The following is a 16,461-nucleotide window of genomic DNA, read 5'->3' as shown; positions in this document are numbered from 1 at the left end:
ATTATATATCAAGGATCTATAATCATTATCATTTAATTCACATAGCAGAATCTAACAAGATTCTTGTAAGTAAACATTTCTCGGCAATGTTTGAATAACGCGATACCTTTACGCCGCATACTTAATCTTTATATCAACGAGGATAGAACTTTTTTGGCCTCTATATCAACAGTAGAAAGGACGCGGCGAACGGCTTATTGTTTGTAAGGATACCTGTTTCAAAATCGTTTACAATGAGCGTAAAGGGTGAGAACACGTCCCTTGACTCGTAAAAAAATGTATATACTAAAAAAATCTCGTACGGCATACGCTATGCAACAAAGCGTTTTTTAAGTATTATGAAGTCGGATCGTTATCATAATATTTTTGTATGGTGGCATCCGAGAGGGGCAGATTTTTTACTCACTACCTGAGAGGGCTGTCAAGTCACAACATGTGTATTTTGTGATTCAGGTACTTCCCATTGAAATCGGCATTCGATACACACCGTTTCCATCCGGCTGTCTGGGTCTAGAAGCCAAGGACGATTCGGTTTTTTGGGAAGGAATCCACCGCTTCATCAGTCACTGTGGGTCAAAGATTGATAGTTGTTTTGGGTGTTTATTTTTTTTGATCGGTCAATACCCATTGTGATTGAACAAGGACGATTGAGACGTTGTTGTTGATTGATTCCAATGAGAACCCGACGCTTAGATTCTCACAAGAAGAGGGGTCTGATTACAATGACTTTATCTGACGTGAAAAAATCAATTCAATCTTTATCTGACGTAAATTAAGTGCTTGATTATATTAAATGATCTGAGCTTAAAATATTGTTATACATACAATAGTATGCATCGTTATTGATTTATTAAAAAATAATAATTATATACATTAACTTTATTTATATTTTTACTGTACAATAGTCATTCAGAAAATATAATACATCTAACGTTTAGGTTGCCTTTTGAGTTTTTTTGTAATGAAATCATTAGGAATTGAAAAGTTGTGTAGACAACACATCCATAAGTTGTGTCACAAATTTTAAAAGATTGTATATATTTGTTATGTATTTTAGCTACTTCTAAAGTTTACTTATTTTCATTTATATACTAAAGGAAGTTTTGCTTATTTATTAATAATATTTTCTAATGCAAAAAATTATTTGTTAAATTTACAACATTGTTTTTCATTATTAAATTTAGTATTAGTAATTGTTTCTTTATTTATTTTACTGTTTCTTAAATTACACATATGTGATTTCTATATTTAAATTCGAATCTGTTTTTTAAGAAAAAAAATCTTCGATCTGAATCACTAATATATGCATATGCAACAAGTGTTATAATCAAATACATATGTAAATATTATATCTATATACATCGAATCCCATCAATGGATCCCTTCGAACCAATTACACACGCAATTAAGTCAAAGTGTTAAAATACGTGTTCAACATATTTTTTATTTTCATCTCCAATCTAAGGTATCCTTTTAATAATGGCCTCGTGGTTTGAAATAGGTCTGCGGTTGGGTTTCGCTCTGGACTTTATGATTTATGGCTTCAGGATTGTGATAAGTTTAAATTATTCCTTTGAACTTCCCATTCGCTTGGCAAATTAGGATTCCGAGAAGAGCGTGACCTTAGGAACAAAGGAACCAGTTCTGTAGACTTCTGTAATCTGATATGTGACCTCTTAATGTCAAGTTCTTGACATTGGAATAAGAAAATTTATTATTCGGTTATATTGTTTTACTTAAAATAGTTGATGACACATTAAATTGACCATGGCACAGAGACAAATATGATAATAATTATTCACGCATCAACAAGTCGTTGCACAATGCTTGAGACCGGACGCAGTCGTTTAAGAAGCACTGGTATTTTTTACGCGTTTAAAAAAATCTGTGAGTTACAGTAATGCGATTTACCATCGTAAGATCCCTCAGGCATGATCGAATACAGATGAAATTACAATTATTAACATTTGACGTAGAAGTTGGATATCAAATTAATTGAGTCATTATTTTTTAAATTAAATTTAATGTATTGTGCTGAAATCTGTGTTTCTTAATTATGACATTAGAGTATTGTTTTTACTAAAAATATTTTTGCTGCAATTAAAATTAAATATCTCCATTACAAGTAGTTTAAGATTTTTATATTGAAATTCTTTGCCAATAGCAACGAGACCCTGTAACACCATTCCAGTTAAGCCTCAGCCTCCGGGGGTCGAGTCCCTCCTATACACAGCGTAAGAGGGTTCGATTGTTCCATTAAATTCGTTTATACTGCGGCCGCAAGGTAAAAATCTTATTTGCCGGTAAATAAATTAGAATTTCATAGAGGGAGGAGAGGACCCATTATTCACAACGGAAACCGGTCAAATCCCTTACGGTACATAATAGTTACATTAGAGTAGAGGAAGGGCGTTTTGTACCACAGAACGAGAAACTGCCTCTCTTTCTCTCTCTCAATCTCTAAATGTATGGGTGTGTGTGTGTGGAATGCTGTGAGAGATACATCTTGTTAACCGCGGGTCGTTATTGTCGCAACGAGTGTTGCCCGGTACAAATAACAACTAGCCCTACGCCCTATGCGCACTGTAAAATGTATTATAAATACACAGTGTAAAGTTTGAAATAGCCATAAATCTTAACTGACACTGGCGAGATAAATCTATGTGTTTTAAGCGATAAATAAATATTGCATTTGTGTGAAAGGATGATATTTTATTGTTGAATTAGTGTTTATGCATAATAAAAATTGACGTTAAATAGTTGTAAGGATAAAAGCTCTTTGCAAAGGTTCAATCATTATGTAGTAAAATTATTTAACTTAATTAAAATGGCAATTTATATGTATAATAAAACTACATATTATAATTTTTTATATCATTAATTCATTGTCATAAAAAAATATTTTTAGTACTAGATTATTAGTTGTTAAAGTATAAACTTCTCTTATTTTTGTTGTAAAATTAACTATTGAATTTCTGTAAGATTTTTTATACTAAACTATGTTCAGAGTTAGCAGTCAGAAAAACCTGTCATATACTTTTTAACTATATCATTGTTTTTCTAAAAAGATTGATTTTTAAGAATGCATTGTTTTCAGTTGTATTTTTATTGCCTCCGGTCCAATTTTTTGACAAATATTAAAATGTAATTTATTATATTTTACATTATTATATTTTTTATAAAACTAGATTTGAAACATACATTGTTTAGCCATTAAGAACTACAAATATTGTGTGAATTGATGAATTTCAAATTCAGTTTCAGATTTTCTTTGAGTCACACCAAAATTGTTAATAAAATACGGTCTGTCTATATATTTACAGAAATATTAGGAGTATTCTGTCGGCATCGAGGACCTCAATAATAAAACTGTGTGACATTTCTTAACATTAAAAGGCAATTGGTTATCCATAGTCTTGAGATTTTCACTGCATACAAAATGAACTGCACTCTCTTGAATATTTTCAATTCGACTGCATATTATAAAAAAAATTAATGAGCAATAAAATAAGCAGTGTAGAGATCTTGTTTCAATCAAAATATGAGTTTCCATACTTGATGAATCATTAATAAATCGGTCAAGTAATTTTAAAATTGCTTCATGAGAACTTAATAAAACCTACAAATAAATATTTTTTTCACAAGTAAATTGTAATTTACTTTATCAAACGCCTTTTCAAAATCTGTTTATGTATCGTTCACTTGTAAACTAGAGTTCAATGATCTCGAAACAAAGTTAGAAAAAAACATTAAGTTAGTTATATTTAAATAACAACTAGTTTTATTATATTATATACTTATTTTTTATTTAAGCTTTAGATAAATACTCTTGTACCAAAAAAAAATAAACTGAAAAAATACTAAATTTTATAATTTAAAATATTATTTTGAACTTTAAAATCCATTATTATAATATAGATCTCAAATTTTTTTTTAATGTTTTAAGCTCTATACAACATAGCAAATAAATGTTTTTTAACACTTTACTTACCGGTCACATCAGTTGGCGTCCTGAGCGTGCCGAACATTAAATACCGTGGACGCAAATTGGCGTCTTTTATATATGGTTTCCATGTAAAATTAAACATTTTTGTTAAGTGTTCTATTTAATTTTTTTTACAACATGATTAAATATATGTATGTATGAATTTTAATTTTATTTTGATAAAAAATTATATTTAGACGTATAAAGGGCAATTTTAAAAAATAATAATTTACGAATATTTTGTATTTCTTTAATTTAAATTTAAATAACACGTCTTTAAAAAATCGAGCCGTATCAAAAGATAGGTATAATATTTGCGCAGATATGCGAAAAAGTGCGGGTATTTAGCGTTAATTTAATAGTGAAACTGCCGGTCGGTAAAGTGTTAAAAATAACAATTATTGATTTTGGCAATAAATTAATGTTTTGGTGAAAAGATTCCTGTACCTAAATTTTATTTAAAAATAACACATTTTTGATAAAAAAAATCCATAAATTTAATCCAGAGCTTAAAACTTAGATTCAAATAAAAAAAAAATCTGTTTGAGAAGCATTATAGGAGTGAAACCCTAACATTTATATTTATTTTCTCTATTTTAAAATGATGCCTAATAATTATTGACGAAAGAGAGAGACAGCTTTATGATTAAAGCATATGCACATTTTTATTTTGGGCAGTTATAAAAAATATGATTTATAATGTGACTGTAACAATTGTTTTGCTTAATGAAAATTTTCTGCCACAAATATTTCATAAATTAATTTATAAATTAAATTAAGGGTTGATTTAAAATCTTTTCTTTTCCATCTAATCTATTGGCTCTCTTATTGATTGATTCGGTGGCATCTACAGATTATTATAATCTGATAAATAATTGTAGTTTCATATGATCAATGGTTGAATAATCTTATTTCATAAACTGTATTTTTTTATAATTTATTGAATAACACGTTTGTAAACATAAACATTAGCATGTTTTATATAAAAAAGTATGACTAATTTTAATTATTTCATAAACATTGTTCTACAATATATAAAAATAATAAGCAGTGTTCAGTATTAAAAAACAACATATATATGCTTAATGTCATATTTTTTGTTTAAAAGCAGTTTTTACAGTTAGTTTTAATACAAAACATTTCGCAAATCATCTCTTGAGCTTATAATAAATGTGCTTGATCGTTCAAAAACACGTACTATTTCAAGTATCATAAAAAGTCAAAGAGCAGCAAATCTGAAGAACTAAAATGTCGATGGAAATTTGCATGTCTGCCAAAATATTTAAATAGAAATTTATCTGCCAAATTTGAAAAGCAAATAAGATAAAAAATATATAATAAAAGTACTAAAACCCAAGACAAATAAAGCATAGGCAATTACTCAGTTAAATCAATATTTGTATTATTTGATCATAACCGACAAAGAATTCTTATAAAAGAATAAATATTACGAATGAGATTTCATTATTTTATTATTGACATTTATTTTTATTAAGCTAGACAATATCTAGCATTATAAATATATTATAAATTTAATTTAATTTAATTTAATTACTGGTTATTATTTAATTTTATGTATCCCATACAATATATTAAATACGAATGTATTACATTTATCATTTCATTGTATACGTCTAAACGCACAGAATCGTGATAGCCCTTAATCAAAGGGTTGTTTTTAATGCTGCATTGTTCCATAGCAGAAGCCTCTAAGCTACTATCAAGATTCGGTACTGTTGCGCTTCTGGCCACTCTGTAATTACACGCCCGGTACTGTTCGTACTGTTATGCTTTTACCGTTTTTCGATCGGCAATGCTGTGTTGCGCAATCAACGGCGATCGGAAAAGTGAACTAGTCTTAGGCAAAAGCGAAAAATGAACCAATGCAAAGTTCACTGTCGCTAATTGGCCGACTAAAGTACTGTTATAGCCAAGAGTAATTATGACAAGTGTGTCGTTATAGTGCAAATATCGGATGATGGTATCGTAGGAAATGGATTGTCATTATGCTACTACTGTTATAAGTATTTTGCGAGAGATAAGCTTAATGACTAAAGAATTTTATAACAAATCATATATAATCGCATCTAAAACGAAATTATTTCCAGTCATGATTTGTGTACTTGACTCTCGGAGACCGCCGACAGAGCTTTTAAAATCGTTGCCCTTATCTCCCTAGAAAGCCTTGCATTCGTTGGCAACATCAAAAGCGGCGGTGCCCTTTTTCAATTTGCCGATGTTTTTCTCATCTTCGGTCTCAATTATGATCGTGTCTCCTTTCGACAATTGTATACGAATTACGTCGCCTCACGCACATTTCCGAGAAGCGAACGAGCTTATAATGACTTGGGAATACGATGAAAATAAATGAAATAAAATCCCAAGACCGTTTCGATTTCCTTCTCGAGGTACTTACTTCTCTCTCGGACACAATATGCGTTTGTCGGTGTTCAGCTTTTATTGCTGAAGGCTGTAAGTCTCTGCTTCCGAAGAAAGATTTATTTGCATTTTAATATGTTTATTGTCCTTCGTTTTTATCTTTCACCATTCCAAATAGACAATATTTTTATAGTCTGTCAGAAATTTTATAACGCATAAATATACACAATAAGTACATCATAAAATTAGACAGTTAATATATTTTATATATGTATATAAATACGAAAAGAAGAACATAATCAAGTCGATATATTTATGAATAATGTAAATGTCAGTATTCATCATAATAAGGCCACATTTTCATCTCATGATTTCATTGTTAAACTGAATTTAATATTTTTGTCTTCATATTTATGTGTGCAAAAAATATTTTTAATAAAACATATTTTAGTATTATTACAAATATTTCCTTTTTAAAAATCATTTTTAATTTTGGCAGTGGATAAACGGGTTTGTTAAAATAAATTATTTTTTACTTAAAACCCAATATAATATATATAATTTAAAGCGCAAAAATACATTTAATATATAACATTTTTTATTATAGTAGTGTATACAATTTTTTTTATATTAGTTAAAAAACGACGGTTTCTATACGAAATTTCAATATCGAATAATACAGAACTTCATTTAATACTTTGTATCTTAAACCATTTAATTAAACTAAAAAAAAGTTGCTTTCAGAAATGAATTTTAGCAGTAAATTAATTATTTTGTTAAAAATACTAAGGAACGTTTCTGTACTGAATTTTGATTGTATTGAATTTTTTTAAATCCATACAAATAATCTAGAGTCTGAAATTAGGCTCTAACTGAATCAATTACTTTCGATCGTATTTAATTAAAGTTAATTTACAAATAAAAAAAAACTTTATAACCTATTTTTAATTTTAACTGTAGATAAATGGATTGTTCACTTAATTCTTATATAGAAAATATGACTTTCTTACTTTAAAAGATCTTGAAATTAAGCTTAAATTAAATTCAACACATCATGATTTATTAAAATAAATATATATGTATATATTTTTTTTTAAATATTTTTTTTAATTAGTAGATAAATCTGTACTAAATTTTAATATAGGAAAGTACATTTTTTACTTTTAAATCCAAAAATATAATCTAGAGCTCAAAATTGAGCTTTAACTAAATTTAATACTATTAACGAATATTATTTATTTATTCTATTAACAGTTATTTAAAAAAAATACTGTTTTTGATTATGGCACTGAATAAATGTTTCTGTATTAAATTTTAATAGTGAAACTTACTTTAAAATTCATAAATATGATCTTATTTATCACCTAATTAATATAACTTATATATTGCCAAATTAATATTATTTATCCTAATTTATAATATTCAAGAAAATATGATTTTAATAACTAATTATTTTTAAATCTAGAACGACGGTTTTGTTAAAAAAAAACAAGAAATTTTTGCATATCTGAAATATATTTTTTTTACTTATATATAATTTAATCTAGAGCGCAAAATTTAGCTTGAATATTATGTGTCATAATTAGGGATTCCAATCCCGGACGATTTTCAATACCCGATGATTCCCGGGATTATAAAACATAATCCCGAATTTTTCGGATTGGTTGATTTATCAAACACAATCGAATTATTATTGACAACATCGTTATATTTCGTGTACAAACTTGCGCGAGTTGCACGTGTCATCTGTGAACCTTTGAGGTTGTGAGTCTGAACGTGCTTTTTCAGCAGCAGGCTGCTTAGGAACCAAAATCAGATCAAGGCTAAATGATAAAACACTTGATGCTTTGATGTTACTTCGTGAGTTTTATTCAAAATAATGTTTTCAATTAATTGTGTCTATGAATGTACATAGTATGTACACACATTGTCAAAAGTTCATTTTTTTCTTCTCAAATAAATATATAAGACCTTCCCTTTTTTATTTTTATTATATTATTTTCTATTTTAAGTCCAAGACTAAAATTATACGTACTTTATACATTGTACGTTATAAAAAACAGATGTAAAAATATATTGTATTATTCATTTTAAATTATTTTTATCGATAAATAACATGAAAATTATCCCGGGACTAGTCCCGGGATCCCGGGATCGACTAATTGCAATACCGAAATCCCGGGATCAAAATTTTGGCCCGGGATTGGAATCCCTAGTCATAATCTATTATATTTTATTTACAATTTTTTTTTTAAAAAGTGCTATTTTTAATTTTAAAATTAAATGAGTGCTTTTATTAAAAATACTAAGGACAGTTTCCGTACCGAATTTAAATAGCGAAAATTACACTTTTTTACTTTTGTAATCATAAATTTAATCTAGAACTCAAAACTTAGTTTAAGCCTATGGATCATAATTTATTATATTCGAAGTACATATATGGTTTTTAAAGTTACTGATTTTGTAATTGCATTGGATAAATGGCTTTGTTAAAAAAAAATTGTGTACTGAATTTTTTATAGATATCACAATTTTCTATTTAAAAATATTTTTAATTTAAAAAAAAATACTATTTTTGATTCTGGTAGTAGTTTAATAATTAAAAAAATAAAGAACGTTTTGTACTGAATTTTAAATAGCAAAAATATAACATTTTTTATTTAAAAAATCATAAAAACTTAATCTATGCATTCTAAGCTATTATATTTAATTTATAAATATATTAAACGATTTTGTTAAAAATAAATTATTAACGTTGTCTGTACTGAATTTTTTTATATTGAATATATCACATTTTTTATATTAAAATCCATAAATATTATCTACTACACAAAATTTAACTTTAATTTAATTTTATACTATGCATCATTTTCTATTATATTTAAATTGAAAATATTTGCTTTTCAAAAATAACTGTTTTTAATATTTTTAAATACTACGATAATCACTGAATTGTAATATCTAAGATATTATTTTGCACTTTAAAATCCATAATTATAACGTAAAGCTCAAAACTTAATTTTGGCATTAAATGAATGCTTTGGTTAAAACAAAACTAAGAAAGATTTCTATAGCAAAAGTTTATTAAAAAAATAACTCATTTTTCATAAAAAAAATCATGAATTTTATTAGAGTTGAAAATTGAGCTTCAAATAAATGTACTATGAAACATATTTTTTTTAAATTTATTTATTTATATTATTTTTTGCTTGTATTTAAAATCAAAGTGTTTTTTTTATTCTACTATATTTATGCAATATTATGTTTTATTTATTATTTTAATCAGAAAAAAGTAAGCTTTTTTAAACAAATAAATTAGATCTTAAATTCAGTTATAAATATATTTAAATCTTATATTATTTTAATATAAAACAGAAATATTGCACAATATTATTTTAATATAAATACCTAATAAAAAAATTGTATTTTTAATCAATATGAATTTGTATAGAGCACCTAATTCGGTTTTTAAAAGAATGTCTTGCTACTGGAGCTCAATTGAAAAATATTTTTTTTCACAACAGTATAAAAGTTAATTTTTACTTTGCTGACCTAAAAGGTATAAACCAATTTTAAAATATAATAGTGGTGCATTAAAATTAAAAGTGTACATTATAAATATTTGATGCCACGTGATAAAATTAAATTGATAGCATCAAAAATTTTTCTTTGAACCACGCACTGTAAATATTTCACAGATGATTATCTCAAACTGTTAAACGCAGACGTTATGTAATAGTCAAGATAAAATAAATACTTTTCTACTTTCTCTTAAGGTTTCAATGCCAACGTTGACTGTCGAAACAGTCGACGCCTTGAAGAACATCAAACGACACATTGTTGAAAAAATATAATGCAACACATTCCTAATTGCGATAATTATTCTTACGAACGCGTCAGATTTCAATAGAAACTATTTAGATTTTGCTCCGTTTAAAATCTCGTGTGAAAGAGAGCGAAGCGGGCGCACCCATGAAATCGTCATTGGTAACTTTTATATTATAATTATCAATTTTTTGACGAAAATAAATATATTTGTATAATGCTTGAGAAATACATACAAAAATTTTTTACATACAAAAATACATATAATTTTTTTTTGTATTTAATTCTTATTTTAATCTATCTATATTTTTTTTAAACTAAATATATCACACGCTTCATTCATTACAATTATTCTTCAACAAATGTATTTATTTAGCAATAAAATGATTAAGCACCGCTATAAAAATGTTTTATGGTCAATATCAATCTAATGTACGCTTTTCGATTTACAGCTTAATCTCGTTGTATCGTATGCACTTACGCAATATCAATTTTGTGGTTAAAATATTTTTGACGTATGTTTTTCTTTTTGTTTGCAGGTAATTTGCTGCTTATGTAAATCAGTGAAAAATAGTGATGATATGCTATAGAAGATGCAGATGAATAACGGTAACAAATTAACATTTTCTCATGCACGTGTGAATATTTACAATTATTAATTTAATTAAAAACATTATTTACTTGCAATGAAATAATTAAAATATTGATACGTGCATCTATTGCTGATAGCTTTAATCACTATTATTAATATTTAATAAAGTATTGACGTATTTTTGGTATTAAGTTAATTAAATAGATAATTCGCGCAACATTAAGTTTGGACATTCAATAATTAAATTTGTCCTGAAACATCTATATTTATTTATTTTAATTAGTAGGGGAACCTTTTATATATAGTTTTAATTGTTCAGTTAAATTAAAAAATATGATATTAAATACCTAATACTATTTTATATATTATCAAGAAAAAATAAGCGGTTTTGTTGATTTACATTTTTTTTGTGCATCAATCAATTCAGTCGTTAATTATTACAAAAAGTGCTTGTACTTTTATCCAATTAAAAATTACGTAAATATTTATTTAGTTTAATATAAGTTGTACCATATTTTATTTTTTTAAAGGCTCTATATTTAGATCAAATATTCTTTTTATAATAAATTACGTTGTGCTTAAGAAATACGTCAAAACTTATGCTTCAACCTATTATTAATATGTATATCTGACAATTCATATTCAACAAACTTATTTTTGATATACTATACAAACGATATTATTTAACATACTACTTATTATCGCACTCATGGTATTCGAATTCAATTTACGGTCCATTATCGTCGACCCAAATTAACCAAAAAGGTTGATAACCCCTCGCGATCGTTTTCGGACAGCTCCGTATCGATTGCAACAGTCGTAGCGATTTATCATCCCGTTTGAGCGATGAATAACAAATATTGTACTAAAACGTACCATCGATCGGTAAAAGTTCCTCGAACTTCCGACACACACATACACACACACACACTAAGTACCATTGATATAAATTTGCTTCCATAGAAGTTGACCAAAGTACCCGTAGATGGTTTGCGGTACCGCAACGGTCGTGATTCGCTTAAACGCCACAATACTTCAACTGGTGACTCTCTCTGCGGGTAAAATGGAGTAATGATTATAAGCTTATAAACATAAAACATTCGGTCGACGTGCACTCGTAGTTCATGCAAATAATTTTACGGTATCGCAATATATATTATTAATAGATGGACGTAGATGGAGATCGATGCTATCATAAACGTGCTGATATAAAATAATGACTAGTTACTTTAATTTAATATTATTAAATAACTATCTAAACATATACAAGCATGACTAATACTTGAAAGAACTAGGTTCGAATTCCATATGAGTCCAAATGTTTTTTTAATTTTTATCGTGGCTGTGAAATCGGATTTTGTGATTTTTCATATTTATAATCAGTAGTATGTCAAAATAGCGTTGTCCGTAGGATCTAGACTGGTAACCCAGATGTTTCGGGTTCAAACCGCGACAGTTAACTTGATTTTTTTTATAAAAAAGCGCTTTTATGAAACACTGGTCCCAGCTGAAAAATAAAATACACTTATTATGTATATAGATATTACATATTCTAGGTCTGAAAAATCTGATGGTTAATATTTAATTGTAGGTATTAATTATGTCTGATTGACTTATATGGATTTACCCCGTTATAACGCATTAGGCTTGCGCCATTAGATATATAATGAAAGATTAAAATAAATATACGAATTAATTTTAAATTTCTTGTGTTTGAATCGCATCTGTAAAATTGAAAATAGTGATTTGGTTTTCTTAGATTTTTCTAAGCTCACATATGAATATCGTGATAAATAATTAAAATAAAATAGTGACATGTTTGTTTTCGATATTGAAATCCATTTAGCATATGCATATTTTTTCAACGGAAGATTCACAGTATATAAATAAATAATAAAAAAAATGTTTCATTTTTAAACGCAAGTTTAAAATATATGATTTTATATTATTTGAATTTCCACTGCGCTGTATTTTTAATTCACGACGTTTCGCTAAAATGTCTTTAAGCATTATCTGGTGGTGTTTTTTTATGGGCACTACTTTTTTAACATTAAATATTTATTTTTATAGCTTATTACAAAACTAAGCATCATAATTTTTTATACACTTGAATGCTCAATTGCATTTTTATAATTTTAAATACACCAGTTAATATTTATTCGTACATTTTTATTGATACTTTCTTGGAACATATAATTCTACAATAGATTTATATTTATCAAATAAGAGGAACATGAAATTATTTTATATATACTTACCAAATCAATGGTCTATAAAATATACATTTTATAAATCGATTAAGCACATAGAGATAGCTCAATTAATTTACATATTCGTCCATAAAAAATCAAGTTCAAGCGCATAAAACACGATAATTATTATTTATCTATTTTTTTCTATCTTATCATCCGCATAATACCAGTATACCTGTACCGTATTATACGTAATATATCACAATCAAACCATAAACACGTACCATCAAATCGGATCGCCGCCGAATCAGTGGTTCGAAACATTTTTTTACCTACGTCTATCACGGTCATCCCGACACAGCAATCATCATAATCACAGTCATTACCAAGAGTCACTTGAAACGACGTTACGCAACGTACCGTATTTTTTTTTCATTATAAACTGTTTCTTGGTGCATTTGCAACTCTTGCCGCCTTAAGCCCTTGCACTTGACCCTAAAATAACAATGTCATAGAATCATACAACAAAAGGTTAATTCGTGACTTGAAATAAACAATAATCTAATAATCGCATGACTGATTATTTTTTTTATTGTTTTACAGTATAAATTATTTTTATATTTTAATGAATATATATTTAGTTATAAATGATTTTAAAACAGCTATAAGTACAAATTTATAGGCTATAAATTTATTTTAAGCCTAATAAATTTGTAGATTACGCTCGGGATAAGGATGCCGGTTTGTTATTGTGTGCGTGTTCATGTATATGAGAGGGAGAAGCGATGTAGCGTGTACTTCGTTGTCTCGCTTTCTCTTTTAAGGACAGTCGCTGATTCGTCAACGCTGGTATTCGTCATTAAAGGGCAGTGTGGCACAGAAGTTCGATCTTCCCTAGTGATTTATTTTAAATAATTTTGTGTTGATATTGGTTTAACCCAGATATGCCCACTGTCCCATGGGTAGGTCACTAAGCACGTGCCACTGTTTTTTATCTCTAAATGAAATTTGAACAAAATATCTGGGTTAATTGATATCAAGGCTTCAAATATACACTGTAAGTTATTCGTTCTCTTACCCATGGATTAAAATATTTTAATTATTTTTCCATTAATCCGTATGTTGTTGGTTTTTTTTACACTATTCTCTATAAAGCTTAAAAAAGTTATTATTCTTATCGTTGCGCCAATGATATTTTTTTAATTTATTCAATGGATTCTAATGATTTAATAGAGTCGTCGAGCCATTAAACAATCTACGAATAATTTCTTTCCCCATTTTATATCTTTTTGCTTTTGAAGAATAGCTAAAGTCTTCATTATTTTTTTGACTAGTGAAAAATTTTGAATTTTGCAAATATTTAATTAATGACAACAATGTCTGGTTTCTTCGATTATATAATATATTTTTAATTGTCCGTTGAAATTTCCTACTTAGCTTAGATGTATGTATGTTAAATAAACATATATTTTCTTTTAAAATAAAGAAATTAAATATTCTGAGCGAAATTGCTTTGAGCCACACAGTTCACACACACAATAACAAACCGGAATCCTTATCCCGAGCTTCCTCTATCATATTTGAAAATTGCATATAGTGCATTTTAAAGTACCCCCTACAATATATTTGGGCTAATTTTGAATGCTCTGTTTACAGTTTTGCATGAAGTAAAAGTTTATCTGCTAATAAAAAAATTATATGTTTTTAATTATTTATAATAATAAGGTGTCAGATTTTAAAGAATTACTTAACTATTTAAATAAGCAACATAATATTTATTACTAAATAAACGATCACTTTATATAAAAAAAAATCATAACTATTCGGTATTGATTTTTAATATGAATATTTTAATTTTTCTCTAGCATACCTTTTTTATGATTTGAAGTGTGTTTACGTTATTAAAAAGGGCACATTATACTGTATTTTTTTTTTGTTACTGTAAAGGTTATAAAATATATGGAAAGTAAATTTTAATGTAGTAGTCTTTTTTTAAACCACTGCAACATTGATATGACCTTTATCGATAGAAAGGCATTTTTAGCTTCTCAGTATATGTGTGTTAATGCAGCTTATATAGTTAGAAATACATACGTATTAATGTAAATTGAGGCTTAGATTCAATAAAAATCGATTTATATCATGATATTGTTATTCGAAACTGTTTTTATGATAATTATGTTAAAACAGTTCTTGAGACAAGTCAATCTAGCAGAAAATAGCATACCTTGTCAATATTAAATTGGGCTTAAAATATACAATTCACACGTCTAATATTAATAGTTTTTTGTTTGATACTTTTTAGACAAAACGCATTAACTCTGGTTCGCACAATGAAGCAATTTTATTATGCAAATTAATGGGTTGTCTCAATTTTTTATACAAAAGAGAATCGACAGTTATATTTTAGCTTTATTTTTATACCGGGGTGGGATTCAGATGTACCGAAAAGATTCCGTAACGGTTTAACCTCTTATCTGACGGTTTGATCGACTCTCATGCCATCCCAGAGCATTTTCAATTGTTCTCCAAAAACCCATAGTACACGTTCTTTTTTTTTAAAGCTAATATAGTATACAGGATGTCTAAGAATAATAAATTAAAATTATTTATAATAATTTTATCTATAAAGTGCGTGCTATAAGCAATTATATTATTGGCAGATCTTCGTATTAATCTATTATTCAAAATATATATTCATGGATATAAAATTTATTGCATATCAGATGCCATTTCTGCATATAGAAGCGGCCTCTCCAAACGTGCTTTATCTTTTAGTACCAATATAATTGCATCTCCTCTTATATTTTAATTTGATTATGCGGAACGATCGAGCTGTATTGCTCTGTCGAATTCCTTGATATAACGGTTTGAGTTTTTTGTTTTCAATTAATAAAAAAAATAAGTGTTAAAATGGTAAATTTGGATTAATATAAAAATAATGGCTCAATTGAGACAAGACGTGACAACGCGACAAAGCTCTATATAACTGTTATAAAGTCGTTAACGTAGAAAAAATGCAGAGAAAAAGTATTTTATTTTCTTCAATCATAAAAACTGTATATTTATTTTTATATACTATATAAAAATGCAATGTTTTTATAATGTTAAATAAATATTTTGTGTACAAAAATATATATTAGGATTTGTATTATTTATTTAAAGCAGTCGCTACAAAAGTTTTATTAATTTAATATATTTTTTGCTCAAACTTAATTTAGTAATAAATCAACTTTAATATATAAGTTTTGAAATATTTTTTTTGTCCCTAATTAGCTATACCAAATTTATATTTATTATATAAAAACATTACTTTTGATTTATTCTAGGATTTTTTAATGGAATATATGCTTATAAATTATAAAAAAATAATGTAAAAATAGTATATATATTATTGGAATCTCGGGATTAATCGCGATTTTCACTTATTTTATTTCCATATTTCGGCTGTGATGCTCAAGCCATGGTCACGAATTTTCTGTTAATCG

The 16,461-nt window shown here is 27.1% G+C and overlaps 1 protein-coding gene across 12 annotated transcripts in view; it reads left to right on the top strand.

Annotated features, from left to right (window-relative positions):
• The window catches only part of dpy (fibrillin-like protein dumpy), a 218,877-nt gene that overhangs the window by 36,884 nt on the left and 165,532 nt on the right, over nt 1-16,461 (top strand). For 11 of the 12 annotated variants that reach the window (XM_088185557.1, XM_088185555.1, XM_088185560.1 and 8 more), the window contains exon 2: nt 10,729-10,798. The exons of the other annotated variant lie outside the window; for it this stretch is intronic. In XM_088185557.1, the coding sequence (XP_088041683.1) occupies nt 10,783-10,798 (16 nt within the window). In that variant the 5' untranslated portion in view covers nt 10,729-10,782. The remainder of the gene's footprint in view (nt 1-10,728; nt 10,799-16,461) is intronic. 12 annotated transcript variants of the gene reach the window in all.

The sequence above is a fragment of the Plectrocnemia conspersa genome, unplaced genomic scaffold (assembly GCF_051122295.1).
Source record: "Plectrocnemia conspersa isolate PC_06_02 unplaced genomic scaffold, ASM5112229v1 ptg000005l, whole genome shotgun sequence".
Classification (NCBI taxonomy): Eukaryota; Metazoa; Arthropoda; class Insecta; order Trichoptera; family Polycentropodidae; genus Plectrocnemia; species Plectrocnemia conspersa.
The sequence above is the reverse complement of the archived record's forward strand: the minus strand, read 5'-3'. Positions and strand labels throughout refer to the sequence as shown.